Source organism: Bemisia tabaci, chromosome 7 (genome assembly GCF_918797505.1).
Source record: "Bemisia tabaci chromosome 7, PGI_BMITA_v3".
Classification (NCBI taxonomy): Eukaryota; Metazoa; Arthropoda; class Insecta; order Hemiptera; family Aleyrodidae; genus Bemisia; species Bemisia tabaci.
In genome coordinates this window covers 49091342-49118382 of record NC_092799.1, presented here as the reverse complement: position 1 = coordinate 49118382, position 27041 = coordinate 49091342, and the positions used below count along the sequence as shown (strand labels likewise).

Here is a 27041-nt window from a genome sequence, read left to right as displayed (position 1 = left end):
GTTAGAGGGGGTGGAAGGGACTTTTGGAACACCCTGTAGAGACATTAAGTTGGGAAAATTTCAATCAAATGATTCCTCAAAATCCCGAAATCATAAAACTCGAAAAACTTGAGGAACTGATTGAAGAATTTCGCAGTTATGCAACCGATCTAACCAGTTTTGAGAAAGGATTGTTTAAAGAAATCGAAGAGCATTTAGCACCCTTAAGTACTCAATCAGAAGCTATAATGTCCGGTCATTTAAAGAGATTTGATGCAGTAGTTAGCTTAATCATTATTCTAAAGAATGAGAAAGTTGATTCACAACTTTTCAACAAGTTGAGGTTAGGTGCCTTAGCACCTTTAAACAAAGTCGTTTTAAAAATAGATCCGAACATCTTGAAAGCAGCAATCAATACGTCATTGGCAATTGTCAGTAGTGTTATACCAAGAGTGAAAATGGAGGAATTTGAAAAAATTCGTTTGTTAGAGTTGAAACTATTTCATCTTGCAGAGATTGCTATCGATGATGTTGAATGGATCAAAAAACTTAGAGAAAGGTTGGTCAAGAGAGAAGTTTTGTATTCGACTGATACTGAGGAAGTGACTGCCGATGCAATCAAATTTGAATACAGAGATAGACTTATGTCAAAGATCAAGGAACTCCGAAGCATTCTAAAGAGAAGTGGTTTGGATGGGAAGATAGTTGAAAACTTCTCTCATAAGCACCTGATGTCAGTTCCTGTGATAGAGATGCTTGTTTTAGATGTAATGTCAATTTTAGTCAGTGCGAAAAAGTGTTTGGGGAAGAATACCTTTTTGATGGATGAAAATGTCCCTCTACTGATTGGAAAATGCTTACGAGATCATTTAGCACATTGCAATGCTACAGTTGATTTGATTTTGGATGACCCATATCTGTATGTTATCCACAATCCTAAAAAACTTGTTAGTATTGAAAACTTGATTAATTGTACGAGTAAAATTGGTAAATTTATGGTAGAAAATCCCTTCACTTTAAGAGAGAAGCACAATCAAGAGCTGAATATCATTACGAATCAAGAGAAAATGTTCTCTGCTCTCGCCAAAGGAAATACAGAATTATTTGAAAATTGTCTCAAAGAAGGATCAGATATCCGTGCAAGGAGTAATAATCTTTCAACAGCAGTGCATTTTGCCTGTATGGGCTCAAATCTTGAGATTTTATAATCTCTTTTAAAACAGAACTTGAGCCCAAATACAAGAAATATTGATGGCCAAACTGCTCTTCACATGGCAGCACAGCACGGAAATCATAATGTTGTGCTGTTCCTTTTAAAAGAAGTGAAATTAAAAGTTGATGACATCGATAACTTTGGAAGAACGCCGTTGCACCTAGCTGCAAAAAATGGTCACTTAGAGTGTGTCAAAGCTTTATTGAAGAATAATGCCAGTACTGTAGTTAAAGATGGCCAGGGGTTCTCTCCATTACTTTTAGCAGTCAGAAATAAGCATTTAGCAGTAGTCAAAATTATGATGGAAACAAAGAGAAACATTAGTATCAACTCATCTTCCTCTAGTGGTTTTACCTTGTTACACTATGCTGCAGGAGGTGGATCTCTTGATTTGGTTAACTTTTTGCTGCTTAATAATGCCAATGTTAATGCTCAACATGATAATGGTCAGGCTCCATTACACTTAGCGGTAAGTGATGGTCATTTGAATGTGACAAAGGTTTTGATTCAAAACGGAGCTGATGTGAACTGTAGAACCATCCACGGTTTTACCCCTTTACACAATGCAGTAATATTTGAGCATGAGACAATAGTGAGGGTTTTGTTGCAACATGGTGCAAATCCAAACGTATGTGTATTTGATGGAGAAAATGCTTATACGCCTCTACATTTTGCAGCCGAACGAAACTGTAATGGAATCCTTCGTGCATTACTTCCTTCTTTGACCGGTGAAACTCCATTATCTCTTGCCGCAAAATTTGTTTCCCTAAAAAACGTTTCAACTCTCCTCAAACACGGCCTTGACATCCAAGCTTCAACCGATAGTAAAGTTAGTCCTTTGCATTATGCATCTGCTAGAAGCCATATTAAAATCACTGAATTGTTAATAAAAAGTGGAATTAATGTGAATTCCAAAGACGCAAATGGAAAAACACCATTACATACTGCTGCACATTTTGGTGATGTGGACATAGTCAGACTTTTAATAAAACATAAGGCTATGGTAAATACTCAGTGTGCCAGTGGTTGTACCCCATTACATGAAACTGTGATGTCTGGAAATATTGCTATCATTGATGTTTTAATAAAAAGTGGAGCTGACATCAATATAAAGAGTAGCGATGGATTCACAGCAATTCATTTTGCAGCAATGTATGGATGGAAGGAAGCAGGCAGTATTCTAATTAGTAATAATGCTGACATGTTGTTGGTTTGAGTATGGTGCAATCTGGCTTTTGGCCAATCGGCGACCGTTGTAGCGTTGTGATAGCGTGGGGGCGATCGGGAGTGTACTACCAATCGCAGGGGTTCATAAACTTCTCACTGGAGTTACCATTGCTGAGGGTGGTGTCCTGCCCAACATTCAGGCCATCCTTCTGCCCAAGAAAACCGGAACCACCTCTGGACCAGTCAAGAGCGGCAAATCAAAATCTCAGTCACAGGAATACTAATTTGGAAAACAGCATGCGGGATGCTGAATTCTGAAAGTGTCGACAATGGGTTATAATCCTCATTGAATCTTTGTATGATTTTTCTCTTATTTATTGACTTTCTAAACTGCACTGGATGCTTTTAGTATTGAAAAGTTATTCTCTTATTTTTTTATTATGTATTTATTTTATCAAGCATTTTAATAACTCATTGCCTTTTACTTAAAGACAAATTTTTTTCTGCATTATAAAGCTCTCAATGCTGACATGAACATAAAAGCAAACAATAATATCGCACCTTTGCAGACTGCTATTAAAGAAGGGCACCTAAACATAGTAAAGCTTTTTTTTAATGTGAGCAATGCCAATAAGGCGGAATATTTTAATGAATTAGGAGCCTTACACCTTGCCGCTGAAGTGGGCAACAAAGAAATAACAGAATTTTTAATAGCAATCGGGGCCAGTGTTAATTTGAAAATTCGCAGCCATGGACCATTAATCCATGCCGTGAAATATAATTGTGTGGAAATTGTGAAGTTACTTCTTGACTATGGGGCCAATGTCAACGAAAATAATGGTGAACCCTTGTACCTTGCAATCGACTATGGTTTCATAGATGTCTTTGAGATTCTTTTAAAAAATGGGGCTCATGCTGATAGGAAAAGAAGTGGGGATGTTACCTTTCTACATTTTGCTGCAAATAAAGGAGATGCAAGAATGGTGATTGCGTTAATTAATAAAGGAGCTAAAATTAATGCTTTAACTGCAAGAGGTGCAACGCCATTATCAGTAGCATCCATGCAAGGTCATGTAGAAGTTGTTAAGGCTTTAATTATGAAAAAGGGAGATACAAATATTTCTAGTGATGTGGGCCCTCCATTACATGTAGCTATAGCTCACGGCCATCTAAAAGTCGTTGAAATTCTGTTGAAGAATGGAGCTAAAACTAACCTCACAGGTCCTAGGAATACAACTCCATTAGAACTAGCTGTTGTTAGAGGTGATTCACAGATAGCTCAAATGCTACTCAAACTACCGGAAGGAAATGAAATAGATGTTAATATTAGAGTTGACCATGGTAGAACATTATTGCATCAAGCTGCTTTGCAAGGTAATTTAGAACTAGTGAAGCTCCTGACGGATCATGGATTTGATGTGAATGCTATAGATGACTCAGGTGCAAAACCTATTCACTGTGGAGCAACTGCAGACAAAAAAGAAACCATTGAGTTTTTTTTGAACAAGGGACTAAGCATGCATGAAATTGATGCCTTCAGACGGACTCCATTACACTATGCTGCTGCAAAAGGTAGCATAGCAGTCACGAATCATCTCATTACTCGTGAAGCAAACATTAATTCTGAAGATGTTAATGGTTTAAAACCTATACTTGTTGCAGCTGCTAACGATCACAAGGAAATTATAAATATCCTCCTAAGGAATGGATCATCTTATTGTGCTATGGATAAGTTTGAAAAGAAACCTCTTGAGTACTCTTTAAATAAAGAAGTCAAAAGTTTGCTGTTATCTACCGAGAAATTATTTGATTGCTTAAAACAAAATAATCTTTCAGAATTTGCAACTTTGGTTAAAGCAGGGGCTTGCATCGATTCGATACATCCCCAATTTGGAACTCCTTTACACTATGCTGTTTGGAAAGGTTATGACGAAATTGTCGAGTGTCTTTTGGAAAATCATGCCAATCCAAATACAGTCACGGAAAAAGGTTTTACTCCCCTGCACTATGCTGCTAAGTACTCTCGCTCACAGTCGGTTATCAGTTTACTGCACAAGGGTGCAATGTATAACTTTGCTTCCAATGGTGAAAAAATGCCTCTGCATTTTGCCAAAGATGTTAAAATTATGTGGCTTTTAAAAATGATCGACCACGCCTTCAGAAGCGTGAAAAATGGTATAATGTTCAATTTTTGTGTGATATCAAAAAAGTAACCAGTAAGGAAATTGTGAAAGCGATAATGCAAGCATGTAATGAAGAAAACCGCACTCTCATAGTGGTTGCCATTTACCATAAATTTCCTTTGGTAAAACAGTTGAAAGAGGTATTTCAATTTGCTGGGTCCATCAAAGCTGTCAGGCAGTTGATTTATTCCAAAAATGAGAGCGCTCGTAGTGAAAGTATGTTAGAAAACCTTTGTAAAAATAGGAGAGATATTTTAGGAGAGGACAGCCCAGGCACTTGGGATGTGCAGGTACTGATGGCTGAACTGAAGTGCATCCAAGGGCACTATCAAGAGGCTATGAACATTCTGAATAGTGTCAACAAAAAGCAAATAGCAATGCTAGGCAACAATAGTGATGATACTCTGCTGTCAAGGAGAATGATAGCATCAGTATTGCTTGAATCAGGAGGGGTCGAAAAATCATACACAATTTTTCAGGAAATTTATCTCGCTAGGAAAAGAATCTCAGGACCGAATCATTTTGACACCTTAGATGCTTTATTCGATGTGACAGTAGCTTTGGGTAATTTAGGGAAGTGTGAGGAAGCTTTCAGAAATTTTCAGACAATATTTGAATTTAGAAAAAAGCTTGCGGGCGAAAACCACGAGGCTACTTTATTAGCAAGAAGTAACATGGCAGCTGCTTTAGGAAACCTAAAAAAATTCGAAGAAGCATTAGAAATTTTTAAAGAAGTTTATGCGAAAAGGAAAACAGTTTTTGGCATTCATCAGCCTGAGACTCTGAATACCCTGCGAGACATTGCACAAATGTACCTTTCCCTAGAGAAATATCGCAACGCCTTAAATGTTCTCGAAGAGGTCTTCAATATTCAAAAAGATAAGTTAGGGCCTAATCATTATGATACCTTATGTTCTCAAGCTGCGATCGCTGAGGTTTTTTTTTCACAAAACAAGTTCCATGCCTCTCTGAAAATCTTTAAAGACGTACAAGAGCGAAGTAAGATTCTTTATGGACTTGATCACCTGCTCGTAATCCAAGTATCAAAGAAAATTGAGGAAATTAATCTGCATTTCAGGATGGAAGGCGGAATTATAACAGAGCAGAAAAATATATACACTGCAGCTTCCGAAGGAGACTTGAGGACTGTTCAGAGACTTCTTTTCACCGGAGTAGGTGTCAACGATAAAGATGCTGAAGGCAGATCACCTTTACATTATGCAGTTAATAATGGACATTTACCGTCGTAAAATTTCTACTAGAAAACGAAGCTGATCCGACTCTTACCACTAACAAAGGCAATTCTCCGTTGCACACTGCACTGAGAAAAAACTATGGTTTATAAACCTATTAGAGGTAAATATGGAACACCTATAATAGTCGTAAATAAACTAATGATTCTCGGTCTGTGAACCATACTAAGGTCTCTGTACCTAATTAAGGTACCCCGTACCATAACTAAGGTATATGTGCTATTATTATATGTAGAGGTACTACTATTAGTGGTGTTCCATATTTACCTCTAATAGGTTTATAAGCCATAGTTTTTTCTCAGTGTGCTGTAGCAAAAGGTGACAAAGCAGTTGTTGAAATTTTATTTCAGTACGTCCCTGAAAATAAATTAAATCGTCTCATCAACCTCAGAACAACCGCTAGCGGCAATTCAGCTCTACATATTGCGACCAGAAATGGTAATTTGGATGTTGTTAAATCTTTATTGAATCATGGTGCAAAGTACAGTATTAAAAATCAAGAAAATAAAACACCCCTTGATGTATCTACAAATCGGACTATTTCCGCACTTTCAGAAGAAATCGAGGGTTTGTTTGAGGATGCCGTGAAAGGTACCACCGAAATCGTCGGAAAATTGAAAGCAATGAATGCAGATGACTTTAAGGTAGTGACAAATGCTCGTAATCATTCAGGGCATACACTCTTTCACTTAGCGTTCCAGGCAGCAAAAAAACATGAATACCTACAGGGTGATCCAAAAGTCCCTTCCACCCCCTCTAACTTTTTACCTAATTGTGGTAAAGATTTGAAACTTAGGGGGGTGTCCCTAGGTCAAAGGAAGCTACTTTTTGACTCCCCCTAAAATTTTCAGGGGGCCCCCCTTGGGGGGCAACGGACCCCAACTTTTAATTTTCAAATGGGAAGACCCCCTTTGTGATAGCTCGTTCGAAAGAGAATAATAAAAGAAAACTTTTCGCGCATACCCGAAGTCAATATCTCAAACCGTTTCAAAATGGCGGCCGGTTAAAGTTCAAAATGGCCGAAAATTCACACCGGTTATTTGTCGATGGATTTGCGCGAAAATCGGTGTGTTGGGGTATTTTGACACGAAAAAAACGAATTTGGCGTTAGATTTTAAAAAAAACCGAAATTTCCATAATGGCCGCCGGTTAAAGTTCAAAATGACCAAAAATTGTTTTTTTTAGAAATCTAAGTTCAAATGTGTTAATATTGTGCCAAAATACCCCAAAATTCCAAGTCTTAGGCAAATCCATCAGGAAAAAACCGAGGTGGCAATTTTCGGCCATTTTGAACTTTAACCGGCGGCCATCTTAAAAATGTCGGTTTTTTTGAAAATCTAAGGCAAATTCGTTTTTCTCGTGTCGAAATACCACCAGATACCGATTTTCGCGAAAATCCAACGACAAAAAACCCGTGTGAATTTTCGGCCATTTTGAACTTTAAACGGCGGCCATCTTAAAAATGTCGCTTTTTTTGAAAATCTAAGGCAAATTCGTTTTGCTCGTGTCGAAATACCTCCAGCTACCGATTTTCGCGAAAATCCAACGACAAAAAACCCGTGTGAATTTTCGGCCATTTTGAACTTCAGTCGGCCACCATTTTGAAACGGTTTGAGATATTGACTTCGGGTATGCGCGAAAAGTTTTCTTTTATTATTCTCTTTCGAACGAGCTATCACAAAGGGGGTCTTCCCATTTGAAAATTAAAAGTTGGGGTCCGTTGCCCCCCCAAGGGGGGCCCCCTGAAAATTTTAGGGGGGGTCAAAAAGTAGCTTCCTTTGACTTAGGGACATCCCCCAAATTTCAAATCTTTACCTCAATTAGGTAAAAAGTTAGAGAGGGTGGAAGGGACTTTTGGATCACCCTGTATAGATAAAACAACAAAACCTAGAATCCACTGAGGCAAAATCACAAAATATGTAATCAAATACAATTGGTCACAATGGTCTCAATGAGAAACAGCTTTACACACCTAAGAGATTGTTAGCTGGAGAAAAGTAATGGAAATGGTAATACTGGGGGCTGAGCGAGGGAGCACAATATTACACGAAAGGGGGGAAATGGGAGGACTAAGACGAAATGTTGCTGATAAGTTCTTTAGAGTCATTTCGAAGCATAGCTTCCATTCTTGATTCCGGTAGCTCTTCACATCCCTGCATATCATTGTTGGTGAGATTATTTACTTCGGTCATTGATTCTGTAAAAATGACCATGTCGCACTCATACTAATCGTAGTCTTGTTTTCCTCTTGGATATAAAGTGTAGCTCGGTTCAGATCCTGCGAAAGTCCATTTTTCACTCAGTTGAGGTATTTAAAGCCAAACAGCAACGCATCAAATCTGTTTTGAATACATGGTCAGGCTCTGTTTGAACAAAATGCCTTGGAGAATATGTGAATGTTTCGTCAGTTAAAATTTGACTGCGCTACTCTTGGTTACACAAAACTATAATTTCCTTTGAATGTAACAATTACTAACTCCGTAGTTTTGTCAGCTATGAAGACTATTTTAGCTTCGTTTTAGCTTGTGGAATATTTTGTACAAATTTGTGCTATGGCGTCGTCAATGTTCCTCGGTACTGTCGGTTGCACTTTTCGTTTGACTCGATACGTGCCTTCCTTTAGAGCCGGCAAATTAGAAAAAGTTGATTGGTTCTTTTCGTCAAGCCCTGATCTAAAAATGTTCGTGGGTGCTCTATGAATATTGCCGTCCGCTTTCCGAAATTTTAACTTTGAAATCTGACACTTAATTTGAAAAATTCTCTACAGTTTCCAAAATTCTTTCATGAGGTTGCAATTATCGTTTGGGTAAGTCATTTGCCACCGAGGCGCCACTGATTGGCAAATTTCCGTCGACATCGTGGTGTTAAATTCGGCAACGCTGCTCGAGGAGTCTTGAGCCACGGGCTCCATGCCTAAATAAAGGATACAAGAACAAATGAAAGATGGAAATGAAATAGGAAAAAAAAACCGCTCTGCTAAAAATGTGGCAACACTGTACGAAGAAAAAGAAATTGGGGAGCGCGTAGATCGCGTCAGTACGGGGAAAGCTGCTAACAACGAAAAGCAGCATACTTAGAGCCTTCATCAGATTTGTTGTCGAATAATCGAGCCGAACACGGTGGTGCGGCCGCGGCGGCAAGCGTATATTAGCGCCTGCTAGATTTTAGGAATACTTCACGCATGGCGCCGAACGGTGCGGTCGGCGCCTACAAGACTGCGTGAATACTTCTAGCATTGCGCCAAACGTAGTGTAGTCGGTCAGTTTGCGTGAAACCAATTTTAGCGTCTACAAGACTGCAGGAATGCCGTAGTACTTAGCGTCATCATTCTTCACTTTCTGCGCCAGTTTTTACCATAATTATAGGGAAAATATGTATCCTCATCGTATAACGATTCCGAAACCCTGATGATATTCAAAATATTTTAGGTTACATTATCAGAAAATCGAACGAACGAAAATTTCGAATCGAAATTTTCGATACTTTTATTTAAGATCATTTAAGTAAGTTTGCGGAAACTTTTCAGAAAAACTGCGTAGCTTTTTTAAACATTTATTGAAAATAAAACATAAGAAAGGGTTCATAACGTTGCAATCGAAGACAAAACGCTTTCCTCTGGTTGCACCTCTTGAGGTTTTGAACCCATCCATTCCTTAATAAATTTGATCATGGTTGTTCTACGATTTTGTATTTGTATATTTTTCAGTGATTGGCGGCTGCAGGCCCCTAGTTTACTTTTTTTATTCTAATTAGTAATAATGCTGACATGTTGTTGGTTTGAGTATGGTGCAATCTGGCTTTTGGCCAATCGGCGACCGTTGTAGCGTTGTGATAGCGTGGGGGCGATCGGGAGTGTACTACCAATCGCAGGGGTTCATAAACTTCTCACTGGAGTTACCATTGCTGAGGGTGGTGTCCTGCCCAACATTCAGGCCATCCTTCTGCCCAAGAAAACCGGAACCACCTCTGGACCAGTCAAGAGCGGCAAATCAAAATCTCAGTCACAGGAATACTAATTTGGAAAACAGCATGCGGGATGCTGAATTCTGAAAGTGTCGACAATGGGTTATAATCCTCATTGAATCTTTGTATGATTTTTCTCTTATTTATTGACTTTCTAAACTGCACTGGATGCTTTTAGTATTGAAAAGTTATTCTCTTATTTTTTTATTATGTATTTATTTTATCAAGCATTTTAATAACTCATTGCCTTTTACTTAAAGACAAATTTTTTTCTGCATTATAAAGCTCTCAATGCTGACATGAACATAAAAGCAAACAATAATATCGCACCTTTGCAGACTGCTATTAAAGAAGGGCACCTAAACATAGTAAAGCTTTTTTTTAATGTGAGCAATGCCAATAAGGCGGAATATTTTAATGAATTAGGAGCCTTACACCTTGCCGCTGAAGTGGGCAACAAAGAAATAACAGAATTTTTAATAGCAATCGGGGCCAGTGTTAATTTGAAAATTCGCAGCCATGGACCATTAATCCATGCCGTGAAATATAATTGTGTGGAAATTGTGAAGTTACTTCTTGACTATGGGGCCAATGTCAACGAAAATAATGGTGAACCCTTGTACCTTGCAATCGACTATGGTTTCATAGATGTCTTTGAGATTCTTTTAAAAAATGGGGCTCATGCTGATAGGAAAAGAAGTGGGGATGTTACCTTTCTACATTTTGCTGCAAATAAAGGAGATGCAAGAATAAAACAAAACAAAAATAAACTGAAAGATAAGCTGATGACAAAATAAAAAAATAAATATAACAGCATAAAATAATAAATTAAACTTTTAAAAAAATAAATAAAAGAATGAAAAAGACAAAAAATAAAAAAAACAAGAGAATTACAATTAAACAATCGAAATAAATAAAATAATGAAATAAAACAAAAAATAAAATAATATAATTAATTTTAAAATTAAATAATAATAGAATAGAAACATTAAAACCACAAATAGAAATAAATATGTACGATAGTAAAATGCTGTCGGTGAAAACTGTCCAAAAATTGCGTTCAACTTAACGATCCGTTCAAACAGACGCTATACACAGGTTTTTCATCCCACCGAAACAGGTTCCTTCGTTGCTCAGTCGGTAAAGGGTTAGGCTAGTGTTAGGTAGGTCGCAGGTTCGATCCCCGGTTAAGGCAGGAAAATTTCTATCAACAAAATTCCAAAGGAAAGCATCCGCACGGTTCGTATATTTAATTTTTTACAATTTTGGTGGTTGTTCTCGCGAGTAATCATTTTAAAGGGCTCTTTTGCATGTTCCGCCACTCATACTCCCGGGATACAGCCACAGAGAGCGAAAAACACAAAAATGCCGCATTGTGGGCCACGCAGCAAGCGCACGGTGCGCTTCACCACAGCGGGGCCATGCATTCAACAATGCTACAAAGTTACCTCCACAACTTAACACGCACCTTCGAAATTACAATGCTGACATTGTGCGGTACGACGTGGGCAATGTTGGGCCTGTGGGTGACAATGTAACATTGTTGAACGGAGCGGAATCACTGTCGTCAGCATCATTCATTTCTCTCCGTGTAACGATTCCGAAACCCTGATGATATTCAAAATATTTTAGGTTACATTATCAGAAAATCGAACGAACGAAAATTTCGAATCGAAATTTTCGATACTTTTATTTAAGATCATTTAAGTAAGTTTGCGGAAACTTTTCAGAAAAACTGCGTAGCTTTTTTAAACATTTATTGAAAATAAAACATAAGAAAGGGTTCATAACGTTGCAATCGAAGACAAAACGCTTTCCTCTGGTTGCACCTCTTGAGGTTTTGAACCCATCCATTCCTTAATAAATTTGATCATGGTTGTTCTACGATTTTGTATTTGTATATTTTTCAGTGATTGGCGGCTGCAGGCCCCTAGTTTACTTTTTTTATTCTAATTAGTAATAATGCTGACATGTTGTTGGTTTGAGTATGGTGCAATCTGGCTTTTGGCCAATCGGCGACCGTTGTAGCGTTGTGATAGCGTGGGGGCGATCGGGAGTGTACTACCAATCGCAGGGGTTCATAAACTTCTCACTGGAGTTACCATTGCTGAGGGTGGTGTCCTGCCCAACATTCAGGCCATCCTTCTGCCCAAGGAAACCGGAACCACCTCTGGACCAGTCAAGAGCGGCAAATCAAAATCTCAGTCACAGGAATACTAATTTGGAAAACAGCATGCGGGATGCTGAATTCTGAAAGTGTCGACAATGGGTTATAATCCTCATTGAATCTTTGTATGATTTTTCTCTTATTTATTGACTTTCTAAACTGCACTGGATGCTTTTAGTATTGAAAAGTTATTCTCTTATTTTTTTATTATGTATTTATTTTATCAAGCATTTTAATAACTCATTGCCTTTTACTTAAAGACAAATTTTTTTCTGCATTATAAAGCTCTCAATGCTGACATGAACATAAAAGCAAACAATAATATCGCACCTTTGCAGACTGCTATTAAAGAAGGGCACCTAAACATAGTAAAGCTTTTTTTTAATGTGAGCAATGCCAATAAGGCGGAATATTTTAATGAATTAGGAGCCTTACACCTTGCCGCTGAAGTGGGCAACAAAGAAATAACAGAATTTTTAATAGCAATCGGGGCCAGTGTTAATTTGAAAATTCGCAGCCATGGACCATTAATCCATGCCGTGAAATATAATTGTGTGGAAATTGTGAAGTTACTTCTTGACTATGGGGCCAATGTCAACGAAAATAATGGTGAACCCTTGTACCTTGCAATCGACTATGGTTTCATAGATGTCTTTGAGATTCTTTTAAAAAATGGGGCTCATGCTGATAGGAAAAGAAGTGGGGATGTTACCTTTCTACATTTTGCTGCAAATAAAGGAGATGCAAGAATAAAACAAAACAAAAATAAACTGAAAGATAAGCTGATGACAAAATAAAAAAATAAATATAACAGCATAAAATAATAAATTAAACTTTTAAAAAAATAAATAAAAGAATGAAAAAGACAAAAAATAAAAAAAACAAGAGAATTACAATTAAACAATCGAAATAAATAAAATAATGAAATAAAACAAAAAATAAAATAATATAATTAATTTTAAAATTAAATAATAATAGAATAGAAACATTAAAACCACAAATAGAAATAAATATGTACGATAGTAAAATGCTGTCGGTGAAAACTGTCCAAAAATTGCGTTCAACTTAACGATCCGTTCAAACAGACGCTATACACAGGTTTTTCATCCCACCGAAACAGGTTCCTTCGTTGCTCAGTCGGTAAAGGGTTAGGCTAGTGTTAGGTAGGTCGCAGGTTCGATCCCCGGTTAAGGCAGGAAAATTTCTATCAACAAAATTCCAAAGGAAAGCATCCGCACGGTTCGTATATTTAATTTTTTACAATTTTGGTGGTTGTTCTCGCGAGTAATCATTTTAAAGGGCTCTTTTGCATGTTCCGCCACTCATACTCCCGGGATACAGCCACAGAGAGCGAAAAACACAAAAATGCCGCATTGTGGGCCACGCAGCAAGCGCACGGTGCGCTTCACCACAGCGGGGCCATGCATTCAACAATGCTACAAAGTTACCTCCACAACTTAACACGCACCTTCGAAATTACAATGCTGACATTGTGCGGTACGACGTGGGCAATGTTGGGCCTGTGGGTGACAATGTAACATTGTTGAACGGAGCGGAATCACTGTCGTCAGCATCATTCATTTCTCTCCGTGTAACGATTCCGAAACCCTGATGATATTCAAAATATTTTAGGTTACATTATCAGAAAATCGAACGAACGAAAATTTCGAATCGAAATTTTCGATACTTTTATTTAAGATCATTTAAGTAAGTTTGCGGAAACTTTTCAGAAAAACTGCGTAGCTTTTTTAAACATTTATTGAAAATAAAACATAAGAAAGGGTTCATAACGTTGCAATCGAAGACAAAACGCTTTCCTCTGGTTGCACCTCTTGAGGTTTTGAACCCATCCATTCCTTAATAAATTTGATCATGGTTGTTCTACGATTTTGTATTTGTATATTTTTCAGTGATTGGCGGCTGCAGGCCCCTAGTTTACTTTTTTTATTCTAATTAGTAATAATGCTGACATGTTGTTGGTTTGAGTATGGTGCAATCTGGCTTTTGGCCAATCGGCGACCGTTGTAGCGTTGTGATAGCGTGGGGGCGATCGGGAGTGTACTACCAATCGCAGGGGTTCATAAACTTCTCACTGGAGTTACCATTGCTGAGGGTGGTGTCCTGCCCAACATTCAGGCCATCCTTCTGCCCAAGGAAACCGGAACCACCTCTGGACCAGTCAAGAGCGGCAAATCAAAATCTCAGTCACAGGAATACTAATTTGGAAAACAGCATGCGGGATGCTGAATTCTGAAAGTGTCGACAATGGGTTATAATCCTCATTGAATCTTTGTATGATTTTTCTCTTATTTATTGACTTTCTAAACTGCACTGGATGCTTTTAGTATTGAAAAGTTATTCTCTTATTTTTTTATTATGTATTTATTTTATCAAGCATTTTAATAACTCATTGCCTTTTACTTAAAGACAAATTTTTTTCTGCATTATAAAGCTCTCAATGCTGACATGAACATAAAAGCAAACAATAATATCGCACCTTTGCAGACTGCTATTAAAGAAGGGCACCTAAACATAGTAAAGCTTTTTTTTAATGTGAGCAATGCCAATAAGGCGGAATATTTTAATGAATTAGGAGCCTTACACCTTGCCGCTGAAGTGGGCAACAAAGAAATAACAGAATTTTTAATAGCAATCGGGGCCAGTGTTAATTTGAAAATTCGCAGCCATGGACCATTAATCCATGCCGTGAAATATAATTGTGTGGAAATTGTGAAGTTACTTCTTGACTATGGGGCCAATGTCAACGAAAATAATGGTGAACCCTTGTACCTTGCAATCGACTATGGTTTCATAGATGTCTTTGAGATTCTTTTAAAAAATGGGGCTCATGCTGATAGGAAAAGAAGTGGGGATGTTACCTTTCTACATTTTGCTGCAAATAAAGGAGATGCAAGAATAAAACAAAACAAAAATAAACTGAAAGATAAGCTGATGACAAAATAAAAAAATAAATATAACAGCATAAAATAATAAATTAAACTTTTAAAAAAATAAATAAAAGAATGAAAAAGACAAAAAATAAAAAAAACAAGAGAATTACAATTAAACAATCGAAATAAATAAAATAATGAAATAAAACAAAAAATAAAATAATATAATTAATTTTAAAATTAAATAATAATAGAATAGAAACATTAAAACCACAAATAGAAATAAATATGTACGATAGTAAAATGCTGTCGGTGAAAACTGTCCAAAAATTGCGTTCAACTTAACGATCCGTTCAAACAGACGCTATACACAGGTTTTTCATCCCACCGAAACAGGTTCCTTCGTTGCTCAGTCGGTAAAGGGTTAGGCTAGTGTTAGGTAGGTCGCAGGTTCGATCCCCGGTTAAGGCAGGAAAATTTCTATCAACAAAATTCCAAAGGAAAGCATCCGCACGGTTCGTATATTTAATTTTTTACAATTTTGGTGGTTGTTCTCGCGAGTAATCATTTTAAAGGGCTCTTTTGCATGTTCCGCCACTCATACTCCCGGGATACAGCCACAGAGAGCGAAAAACACAAAAATGCCGCATTGTGGGCCACGCAGCAAGCGCACGGTGCGCTTCACCACAGCGGGGCCATGCATTCAACAATGCTACAAAGTTACCTCCACAGCTTAACACGCACCTTCGAAATTACAATGCTGACATTGTGCGGTACGACGTGGGCAATGTTGGGCCTGTGGGTGACAATGTAACATTGTTGAACGGAGCGGAATCACTGTCGTCAGCATCATTCATTTCTCTCCGTGTAACGATTCCGAAACCCTGATGATATTCAAAATATTTTAGGTTACATTATCAGAAAATCGAACGAACGAAAATTTCGAATCGAAATTTTCGATACTTTTATTTAAGATCATTTAAGTAAGTTTGCGGAAACTTTTCAGAAAAACTGCGTAGCTTTTTTAAACATTTATTGAAAATAAAACATAAGAAAGGGTTCATAACGTTGCAATCGAAGACAAAACGCTTTCCTCTGGTTGCACCTCTTGAGGTTTTGAACCCATTCATTCCTTAATAAATTTGATCATGGTTGTTCTACGATTTTGTATTTGTATATTTTTCAGTGATTGGCGGCTGCAGGCCCCTAGTTTACTTTTTAAATGTCGGTGAAAGCTCTCGGGCCATTCGTGCAGCTACGAGGGCCACCCATCGAAGACAGACATGCCCGTAAACGAGGAGGGAATGGACAGTCCTCCAGAATGAAGTTTCCTCTTCGAACATCGAATATTCGCGCAAACATGTAAGTTGTGAGTACCAGAACAATTCGCACAATCCTTTGCATCTCCGAATAGGTAAAAAAGGGGCCAGTCGCGCAATCCAATCGCTGCCCCTGTATAGCGCCAGTTAACTCGTTAATTTTAAATTAAGTTTCTTGATTGACAGCCGTGTCGTTCTAACCACTCACAGAGGCCCTCTGTCAGAGGGGTGTGTAGACTGTAGAGGTGTGGGGGAAAGCGGCACGCGGCGCTCCGACAATCTCTTGGCGGAGAAGCTGAGAGAAGTGTGCGACTCGTTTTAAATTATAAAAAAAACTGACTTTGTTTTGATTTGAGCTAAGCCGCCTCCCCCCCCCCCCCACCCCCTTCCCCCGAAGGGTCTGGATCCGCCAATGCTTGCCCTTTCAATTGGATCATCAATCACACATAGAACGCTTGCTTTGTACGCTTGATTTATATCCTTAATTTCTACTTTTGTCTTAGAGGAGATACCATTCCCTATTAAATGATATGATGCTTTTTCCACATAAGATGAATAACTCCAAAAAAACTTAAATTCCTAGTTTGGCCGAAATTGTCGGTTATGAAAGATTCGAACGTCGATTTCAGAATGTTAAGTGTCTTCTTGTTCTATGTTGTGTCCGAGGAGTTTACATTCTATGTCTACGTATATCTTAACGGCTCTCACATCTGGAATCACCTCAAAAAAATGTGGAAATTTTTCTGTGAAGTAATCTGTTTTTCCTGCTAATGCCTTAAAATATTCATCGCTTGGCGAATATAACCAGAAAGTTCGGGATCCTTTGCTGTCCTACTGTGCAGCGACTAAAAATGAATTTGGATTCTTTACCAGACGGGGTATCGCATCTGAAAGGTGTTTGAATCCTCCATACCTGAAACATAATGTAGTTGTTACGCACTGAAAAAATCATTGCGGCAATTAAAACCCTCCTATCCCTCAAATTTGGCGGTCATCTAGAGGTTTGAGCAGCTCCTCTGACCAGGCGATATGTATCAGGTCGTAATGCCCACAAATGACCGATGATAAACTTTATGTTGATATTCACATCAGCAATTGTTTAATGTATATGTGCAGTTAAGTTCTTTTCAAGAGAACGTTCGTGCAGATGCCCTTGAAAATTCGAAGGGATTTTCTTCGTACTTTGCAGATAAATCCCTGAATTTCGCACGAAAATCTGCACTACCGTTCTCGTGGGAAAATTAAAACTGTCCCATTGAAGTGGCAATAGCTGATATTTCCAAATTTTTAAGAGCAGCCCAAGGCAATGATAACAGTGGAAAAACAAGGATGAAATAACAGGAAACAAGGCTAAAAATACACAATTAATGAAACCCGAGACGTTCCGACTCAAATCTTAGTCATTTTCAGTCGGAAACAATTAAAATTCAAAAGAAAAAACCAATGTCTCAGTTTTGAGTCGAAACGTCTCGGGTTTCATTAATTGTGTATTTTTAGCCTTGTCTCCCGTTTTTTCATCCTTGTTTTTCCACTGTCAGCTGATATTTCCCGGTTCCTTTCTGCTTAACGCGGTCCAACTAAGGTTCACATTTTGATCATGAAAATACCAGGGTGGAGCGAGCGGGGCCCACGTTGGTTTATCGGTGCGTCACGGACCAACTTGCGAGAAACTCGAAGGAAACTCACTCGGCGCCCCATAATTAACCCGAGGAGAAAAAGATTCAGGGAACAGTTTTAAGGGAATAGCATTATTCAAATCACCTCGACGAGTAATCTATTTATCCATTAAGCCGGCCGCGGGTTTGCTCTTTTGTCTCGCCCGCCCGCTCCATCAAAATGCAAAGTTTCGGTTCTTAGTTGGCTCCGTCTTTATTTTTAGTTTATCTACCTTTCGAACAGGCGGACTTGACGACGGGGTGGGGAGAGGGGGGCGCGGCAGGTGCGCCGTTCCCTCGGCCTCTCCGATCGCCCCTCAAATTCGACCCCGATCCGGGAAATCCAACGACGGACGCTAGAAGCAACGTCTGTTGAACAAACTCTTAAAAAGCTCGTTGTTGTCAATAAGACAACTCTGAAGGAAGCTGCTAAAATGTGTGTTTTGGGGAACTCTTTATGGGTACCTTTTTAAATATACTTTACAAGCTGTAAAAAGTATGTGGGCGAATCATCAAGAGTGGCGGTAGCCACCCCCGGTCGAGGAAAATGACGTCCTACTAAAGTCCCGATAACAAACGGGTGGCCGACACTCTTAGTCACAGGCAACTCCCTTAATCTGAAAATTGATTCGATTTAGAATGGAATTCAGAGCAAACGGCGGCACGGATTCCAACGATCTTGGTGTCTATGGACGCAGCTAAGTTAGCCGGATGGCGTTTAAGGGTTTCATTAAGATCCATCGAGTTTTCAAAAAGTTATAAGCACTTAATGACCCAAAACAAGGAAAATTTTACTTTTTACTTTGCCGGGAAATTTGAATTTCAAGAATCCAGGGTCCTGAGAAAGTCACTCAAACTCCGCGATAACGGTAAACCTTAGACCCATAAAAGTGGGTACCTAAAGAATCGTCATGTTACCGTGTCCATGGGTTTTTACAGTTTTCTAACATTCCTAGTGAACCAAAAGAGAAATTACGGAAAATACGACTAAACTGCCCGTCATGACCATCTTTAACAACAGATTTCTCGCTTACCCGGCCGCAGATTGTAATGGAGCCTATTTAAAGGGCACTCCGTGAAGATGTGAGGATTTCATTTTGCCACATAAAAAAGCGCTTTATCTCACGGATAATCCAGCATCCGCTTACATCCTTCAAAATTTTAGCTATAATTTTTGAATTTAGAAAAAAACCAGTAATATAATGGTTCAACGCCATTGGTTCATTCTGTTCAGGTTCGTCCGAGTTTCGGGAACGAAATTCCTGTCGTCGTTATCAACCTCCATCTACTGTATTTATTTGTGAATAATGAACAGATTTAATTTAAAAGTTCAATTCATTTTAGATCCTAACTAATATTACACACTTATATTATTACGCCCACTTTTATCCCGATACACTACTTCATTGGTTTCTTAAAAATCTCAAGTGATTTCTGGTCGGTCGTTACCAACCTCTTTACTTTAACTAGTTGTGAATAGATTTACCTAATTTGGATAAGAGTTTAATTCTTTGTAGATGCTAACTACTATATTTACATACTCATATTATTACGTCTCACGTGTTCTACTGGAGCCCGATATTCTATTACCTTAGTTTCTCTTAAAATGTTCAAGTGGTATCTTTATTTTATTGAACGAAAATGTGACAAATTTTTAAGTGAGGTTATGTCGTCTTGTTGATGTCAGTACCTGACCTAAGCGATAGATGTAATTCAGGTAAATTATGTTAACGAAATTACACCGAAATTGTGCCAAACTCTCCAAAGGAAGCAGCATTTACATCACAGAATGTATTCTCACTACTAAAGTCTAAAAATTACTGGAATATGAGCCTCGGCCTTCACATGCGACTGTCACTGAACGTCGACCAAAATTTATTCGCTCTATATCTTCCCATCAACCTATGTGCACTGGAGTGATTATGCTTCTCTGAAGTGTATGTTATAAGAGAGCATTCAGACAGACCCGAGGAAGTGATCCCTGAAGAGTTTGGGGCCCGCGGAGTAATTTTCCCAAGAAAAGTACCATAAGACATTCTCACCGGGCGACGTTCTGGACGATAAGAGACGGGACCCTAAAACCGCAATTATATCCTTTCTCAGGGATCCCATATTTCAGATGAGCATCCTGATAGACCCGAGGAAGTGATCCCTAAAGAGTTTGGGGCCCGCGGAGTAATTTTTCCTCGAAAAGTACCGAGAAAAATTCTCCACACACGACGTTTCGGCCGATGGGAAACGGAACCCGAAAAGTGCAATTATATCCTTTCTCAGGGATTCCATATTTCAAGAGAGCATTCAGACAGACCCGAGGAAGTGATCCCTGAAGAGTTTGGGGCCCGCGGAGTAATTTTCCCAAGAAAAGTACCATAAGACATTCTCACCGGGCGACGTTCTGGACGATAAGAGACGGGACCCTAAAACCGCAATTATATCCTTTCTCAGGGATCCCATATTTCAGATGAGCATCCTGATAGACCCGAGGAAGTGAACCCTAAAGAGTTTGGGGCCTGCGGAAAAATTTTTCCTCGAAAAGTACCGAGAAAAATTCTCCACAAGCGACGTTTCGGTCGATGGGAAACGGGACCCGAAAACTGCAATTATACCCTTTCGCAGGGATTCCATATTTCAGGAGAGTAGTCGGACAGACACAAGTAAGGGATCCTTGAGCTTTAAAAGTTTCGCAAATGTACAAACTATCGACATTTTTACAAAATTCATGCTTCTTACCAAAATTGGCGGCTTAGGCGAAAATTGGTACAGGAGGAAGAGCTTTAAGACATACTAGGCCGTGGTTTGAGGAACTTGGACCGAACTCTAGATGGACGACGAAGGCCCTGGCTGCTCTTCACTGATGTGGATTAGGAGGACGCCATCGAATGTCCATCCCCTGCAACGATAAGAAAGGAAATCGTTATGGCCGATTGACATGACACGTTTATTAATGGCTGAAAAAAAATTGCACTTCCTTTATATGAGGCAACCTCCGTTGATTCTGCAAATCTACCACTCGACAGATATTAGAATTCTTTCGGAGTACCGGGTGAAAGGCGTTATTGAAAAAAAGGGTGGTTCAACCCTTGGAGATTTCCCCCTAGATATTTGATCGGAGACTGCGTTTTCTATTATTTTCTTAAAGCCTCTTCTGTAAAGAATCTAAACGTCTCACAAACACCTTCTCATCACCTTACGATTTGGTCTCGATTTGGAGATTTTTCTATAATTCGGAGGTGCGTTAGCAATGTTTAAACAGGAATGCATCTGAATAGGGTTGTGTTTGAACGAGGTTTTCTATCCCACCGAACCGGTTTCGTAAAAAATACGTACTCAATCTTATATTTATATTTGGCTCTGCAATTGTTGCAAATGAACCGGTGATTTTCTGGAGTTCCTGGAGCCGGGTAAACGTAAGGGCGGAAGACCAGGTTTTTGAGCCTCGAACAGTTGCAGATATAGCATTTGTGAAATCTCTGGAAAACAAACAAATACGGAGAACATTAGTATCGTGGGTGAAAGAGATCCCGAGCGGTGGGGAAATAAATACACATAATCAATTCCATATACCAATCTCCTATTCTCCTCCTGCTCTCAGATCGGCAGCCCATGAAACCTTGAAGGCAGATGATGATTTTTCCGACTCTTAATAGAATATGCACCTAGTAATTTCCTGAAGCTTGTTGTAACTAGGGACTCTATTTAATTTCGGTCTTATGATTTAAACTTTTTTTGGAGTCTTTTCAAATTCTTACTCTGCACTCTTTCGTGCGATAACAGCCGGGTGGGTACCCTGCTATTTTGTAAAAGAGAGTTTAAAACTCTTCGGCTAAATGAGAGGCTGCTTGGAAGAAACAAATAAAGCAGAAGTAGGTATTTTTGTTTTCAATAGGGACTTTTCGGTGGCTATTGGCCTGATTTTGATTACTCGTACACAAAACATTCTTCGAGACAGGGATTAATCCTTTCGTATAGTCCATGTTTTCAGCCAGGGAGGCATTAGGACTGTTGATCGACAACCTTCTGAACCATAAACTCGAAGGTGCTGTCCGTTGGATTCTTCGAAGAAAAAACTTTCCCGTTAACCACCTATGATTTACACATGGAAAAACGGGGCAAAGTGATTTATTTCAACTTTTCCTTTAAAAAAAAAAAATCGGTAAGACCAAACATTGTATTATTTCTTTCCTCGGGGGGGGACTCTCACAAAAACAGAAGCCCTTATCTCTGGTAAGACTTTCTACCAGAGAACATCAAGGAAATACAGGGCTTTCGGAATTCTACAGGAAAACGTCGGGAAAATCCTGGCAAGACGAGTCTTTTTAAATATACTATTCTCCACTTTTCCTCTAAACTACAAACCCGGACAAAATTTTAAATCTTTTTAGGACTGCCTAACATGAGGGGAACGACTACTCACCGTTTCCGGTTGGTTGCGGTTTCTGCAAGGGCCGCAAACAGGTTTTCCTGCCAAGAGCTTCCTGGTGCCTCGCAGACGGTTCAGGTCCGTTCTCATATTGCTTCCTACGGCCTTACAAACAGCGCACACTGAAAACGAAGAACAGAACACAGTTGTAGATGCGTAAAAGTACCTCCGTGCAAGATATAACGGGGAAACCGAATGTGAATAAATTGGGAAAGACAGTTTTTCCATTTTTTTTTTCCCCCTTCCTCCTTCTAAGGCTTTCTGCTTCGGACTACGTTCTTAAAAGGTTTCCGGTACAAATTTCAGGTAAGTGTTTCTTTCATTTCATCGCATTTAGGCAGTAGAAATCTTTCGATATTTGAATTTTCAAAAATTTGGAATTTAAATGACGTCCGGGTCTTACAGAAAAATTAGTATCTAATAATCTCTCCCTGCCTCGATTAAAGGACCAGGTACGTAGGCATCCCAGGTAAAGTCCCTCCCACAGGCAGCGCGACGATTAAAACAATTTGGACCACTCCTTAGCCCGCTTGGGCTTGAAGAGAAAAATGGTAGACATACAACTATGCTCACCTTGGAGAGCAGGAGGTTCCTGAACTTCCGGCGCAGGCAGCGACTTCACACCGGGCTCCGTGACCGCTGACCGAGCATGGTATCTGCAAGCCTTCGTCTCTAAAGACAGGTATTCCGCTTTGGTCATTGAGAATGTAGTTTTATTGTTCCTGCAATCACAAAGAAGGAAGAGTGTTAGGATTCTGGAGCTGGGTTCGCTAAACCGTTTCATCATCGGCTCTGATTGGAACGAGTGACATTGATGGTGTTTTTGAGGCAGGGGAAAATACAGTATGTTACTTACGAATGCTCTTCTTATTGTTTACCGAGCAGGGCCAAAGTAAATGATTTTTCGCTTTGCTTTGGTTCAAAGTTTTTCGCCACCCGTCAATCGGCGAGCGACGACTGACAGTAACAATTAAGTTTAAGCTTTTTGAACGACAACTGAAAGCGCGCTGCTAATTGACAAACTTCAGACTACCTTATTGGCACCCGGCGGCCCCTGTGCTGGCAGTGTAAGACTTTGTCCTCAAGAGAGAGCCCCTGATTCTTCCGGTTCGGAAAAGAGACCTTCAAACTCTTTCCTTTGTTAGACTGGTGAGATTTACCATCACGAGCAGACAGTTAAGTTTTTACGAATCCGAAAGCAAACCCAAATGGCCAGAATTTAAACGACTTGGTTAAATAAAAAAGCCGAGAATGTCTGAGCGTCACCGACACGAGAGTTGCACAATTTTTAAGTTTCCAAAAGTAGGACCGCCGGGTGACCTCGAAACTTAACTAATGGAAGCCCCCTAAAAATAACATTTTTCATCACACGTGAGATCAACTGAGACCATCGTCCCTCTGGGCAATACTCACTCTTCGCAGTTGCAAAATTCATCCAGGTCGAAAACCAGCTGCCTCAGAAACGGAAGGCACCAATGAAGCAGGATGTTCATTGCAACTCCGGCATTGGCCCCCGAGTTGAACCCTCCGTGTATGCCCAGACAGAACGTCCACACCACCTCTCCTTCTGTTTGAACGACCTGCAACAGACAGAAAACCGTTGGACATTTGCACATGCTCTTGCAGAAACGCTGAGCTTCTTTGGTGTTTTCTAAAAAAATATTTAACACACCGAATATTGACCACATTTAAACATCTATAGCACATTTTAAAGCTCTTTTTGCCCTTTTCAAGATGATGTTTTCAGTTTTTCTAAATTTTTCTTTTTAAAAATGGTATTTTAGACCAAAATTACTACCGTTTCCTGTTGTTTGAAAAACTGGTACGGACCCTGATCATATGGGACGAAACCTTGAAAATTGAAAAAGTAATGACAATATGGTAAACAAAAATATTTTTCATCCTCGGAATCTATGTCGTTCGAAAAGTGTTTCGTGGGTGTATTTGAATGAAGAGTCACTGAATTAGATAATAATTAGATAACTTTATTAAATTAAATTAGGATGATACAAGCAGGAGATTTAAGTATTGAAATTGGATCGGAGCACTACACGCTTATCAAACTTGCTAGTTACAAGTGTGAACATAGAGTAAGGAGACACTAGAGGCCCGAGAGCCCACAGTGGAGCTGTTGCCACGTTCTTTAGTATTGTCGGTAGGCGGTAGAGAGCGCAGTATGTACTGTAGTCGCCAAGAAAGACAGAATTCCAAATGAGTCAACGCTAAAGCCCCGAGGGGCAATACGCAGGTAGCCCGAGACTTATTCATCCGTCGTCCTCACTTGATGTGAAGGGTCTGTTTTGATCGCAATAAAATCACTTCCCAGAAACTTCCCTTTCAACAGCGTGAGCCTGATTTTTTTTCTCACTTCCATTTTCCCAAGGCCCCATCAGCCAAGGAGTTGCTGAGTGTGCTTCGCAGTATCTTTACATTGCCTATATTTTCTGGGTACGCCGCGCCGGTACATTTTCCGGAACATTTTGAAAACTTCATCCTCAAAATAAATATGACGCAATTTGAGGGGTTTAAATAGCTTAAAAATCATGATGACACAGTTAATTGGTTTTGCTTGAGGAACTCATTCGGACCAATTTTTCACGTTTACATCCGTTTTTCCCGGTTCAAATTTTGGGAAAAGAAAGAAAGGAAAAAACGAAATTGAAAAATTCGGCGTGCATTGACGCCACGCCTGAGTAGCTCCACGAAGGAAAAATACGCACTTCAATGCACGTTAGTCGTGCTGTTAATTATTTTAATTACCAATTATATAGGTACATTATTATACTTATTTTGAAGGCCTTGTCCTTTAAAACGGCTTCATTTGGTGTGAAATGAACCAAAAAAAAAAAAAAGTAAGCTCGATCAGACGATATTTTAACTTGTGCCGCCTCGGCCCAGAGGGTAAGCGGGGCAGAGTTCGGAATTATGAAGTATCGCATTTTCCCCCCACTTTGCCGGCCATTTTAGAACTTTTGCGGAGGTTTCATGGTCAAAATAATTTTTCCAGTTCATCACCGTACTGGGCATTTTCAGAAAATAGCAGTAGATTTCATTGACCCCGGTTTTAAGAACTCAAATTAATGTACCAAAATCGCGAAAAAATACATTTGAACAGCTTACATAGGAACGTTTTTCCGCCACTTTCAGTGGCGCGGCAACCATGTACGCAAGGGACGCGCTGCTTCCCTTTCATTTTGATAAGAAAGACTGGAGAAGATTGTTTAAAAAACTCGGAGTGCAAATTTACAATGTTTTTGTGGCCAAACGCATCATATATACCTCGAAATTTTGGAACAAGAATAGCTCGAAATTATGAGAATGAGGGCTATTTTTGAAAAATATCAAAGTAAAATCTCAATTAGACCACCGTTTCCTTAAATTAGTCTCCCTAAAACATCCCCTCCCTCCCCCTCTGCGTTGGCTTCTCCGCTATTTCTCGTGACACCAAGACACTTTATGCAGAACTTTAATCTTTGTAGAATCGTGTGGCATACTCTGAATATGAACCCATTACCATGAATTTTTTCAAAAATATCGCTGATTTTTTGCTCAAAAATAAGAATTCTAGGGTTTCACTAACATCTACAAAAAGTAGTATTCAATAACGCTTACTTTTCGACATTTTTTCGAGTCAGAATGGTACTTACGAAGATACGACTTATCGGGCTTTCCGGAGCTGGGGTTGCATAACTAATCGATTGAAGGCGATTTTTATCCAGGCGCCGTTTTCCAAGTCGGATTTTCTATACTAGCCTACGACTTTTCAGCTTTTCAATATTTCGTGACGCCACCCCACTGGCCACTTTGCTGGCCTTTTTAGACCTTACGCGGAGGTCCCGCGGTTAAATAATTTTTCCAGTTCATCATGTTCGCCAAAATCGCGAAAAACAACTTCTGAAGTATTTTCTTATTGAGAGTGTTTCTAGCTCCTGACTCTTTGAGTCGTTAGTTCAATGACATTGTGTAACGTAGCTACTTTAAACGGCAGAGGCTTTGAAATTTATTTGGTTTCTTCCGTCCGAGGTACCTACTTCGGATCCTTAAAGGGGCGGACCGCCATGAAAGTAGCTCAACAGCTATTTTTCGTGATTTCGGTGCACTACATTGAGTTTTTAAACCGGATTAATCAAATTTACTGTTATTTTCTTAAATTTTCTAATACAATGATGAACTGGAAAAATGATTTCAACCGTGGGACCACCGCGTAAGGTCTAAAAAGGCCAGCAAAGTGGCGGAGAAACGTCCCTATGTAAGCAGTTCATGTGTGATTTTTCGCGATTTTGGTACATTTTATTTTTTTTTTTTTTTTTTTTATTAAAAAAAAAAAAAAAAAAACTCTTTCAGAATATTTTGAAGTCTTTATTCTTTGGAAAATTGAAAAAAGTATCATTTAAAATATTTTTGAAGCGTTTATTCTTTAAAAGAAAAAAAATTTAAAAAAAAAAAATACCTAAAAATAAAAAAGAAGGAAAAAAATTAATTATATTTTCTCGATCTAAAATTTGACCGAAATCGGTCTTTAGATTGCCAAAATATTCACGGAAAACGAGCGCGCATCGGAACATCACGCTTATACCCAATAATTTCGACGGCAGTCTCACATGTTACAGGCACGTCAACTGCAGCGATCTTCGTCCGACCAACCAGGTTAAGCAACGTTGGGCGAAGTTGGTACTTGGATGGGAGACCGCTCGGGAACAACATAAGTGTAAAATTTCGGTATCCACTGTATCAGGGGTAAAGCTATACGGTAGATCTATGATAAAGTTTTATTTTTACCATAGATCTGTGGTAATTTACCATAGATCTATGGTAAAGCTATACCGTAGAT

The 27041-nt window shown here is 39.1% G+C and overlaps 3 protein-coding genes across 5 annotated transcripts; 2 read left to right on the top strand and 1 right to left on the bottom strand.

The window, feature by feature from the left end:
• LOC140224970 (uncharacterized) lies at window positions 1-1187 on the top strand. Its single transcript, XM_072302144.1, has one exon. The coding sequence runs from the start codon at window positions 69-71 to the stop codon at window positions 1185-1187; it is 1119 nt and encodes a 372-aa protein (XP_072158245.1). The 5' UTR covers window positions 1-68.
• Window positions 1124-16109, top strand: LOC140225152 (uncharacterized). The gene is made up of 5 exons (XM_072302929.1): window positions 1124-2402; window positions 2833-4568; window positions 4787-5106; window positions 6081-6572; window positions 16003-16109. The coding sequence occupies exons 1-5, from the start codon at window positions 1251-1253 to the stop codon at window positions 16107-16109; spliced, it is 3807 nt and encodes a 1268-aa protein (XP_072159030.1). The 5' UTR covers window positions 1124-1250.
• LOC140224971 (uncharacterized) lies at window positions 10686-27041 on the bottom strand. Of its 3 annotated transcripts, XR_011900185.1 has the most exons (6): window positions 23624-27041; window positions 22784-22932; window positions 22205-22332; window positions 21118-21260; window positions 20521-20680; window positions 10686-17048 (listed from the first exon to the last, which is right to left on the bottom strand). XR_011900185.1 is itself a non-coding variant. In XM_072302146.1 (5 exons), the coding sequence occupies exons 1-5, from the start codon at window positions 23896-23898 to the stop codon at window positions 20608-20610; spliced, it is 768 nt and encodes a 255-aa protein (XP_072158247.1). In that variant the 5' UTR covers window positions 23899-27041; the 3' UTR covers window positions 17094-20607. The 3 variants fall into 3 exon arrangements, 2 of the variants coding, with proteins under 2 accessions (XP_072158247.1, XP_072158246.1); XM_072302146.1 differs by lacking the exon at window positions 10686-17048 and having other exon boundaries at window positions 17094-20680; XM_072302145.1 differs by lacking the exon at window positions 10686-17048 and having other exon boundaries at window positions 17094-21260.

Coding starts and splice junctions, on each gene's coding strand:
- LOC140224970 (XM_072302144.1), top strand. CDS start 69: ATGATTCCTCAAAATCCCGAAATCATAAAACTCGAAAAACTTGAGGAA.
- LOC140225152 (XM_072302929.1), top strand. CDS start 1,251: ATGGCAGCACAGCACGGAAATCATAATGTTGTGCTGTTCCTTTTAAAA. Junction 4,569..4,786: donor TTTTGTGTGATATCAAAAAA/GTAACCAGTAAG, acceptor TTGTAAAAATAG/GAGAGATATTTTAGGAGAGG. Junction 6,573..16,002: donor TAACTTTTTACCTAATTGTG/GTAAAGATTTGA, acceptor TATATTTTTCAG/TGATTGGCGGCTGCAGGCCC.
- LOC140224971 (XM_072302145.1), bottom strand. CDS start 23,898: ATGTGGTCAATATTCGGTGTGTTAAATATTTTTTTAGAAAACACCAAA. Junction 22,333..22,783: donor GGAACCTCCTGCTCTCCAAG/GTGAGCATAGTT, acceptor CTTCGTTTTCAG/TGTGCGCTGTTTGTAAGGCC. Junction 21,261..22,204: donor ACCGCAACCAACCGGAAACG/GTGAGTAGTCGT, acceptor TTTGTTTTCCAG/AGATTTCACAAATGCTATAT.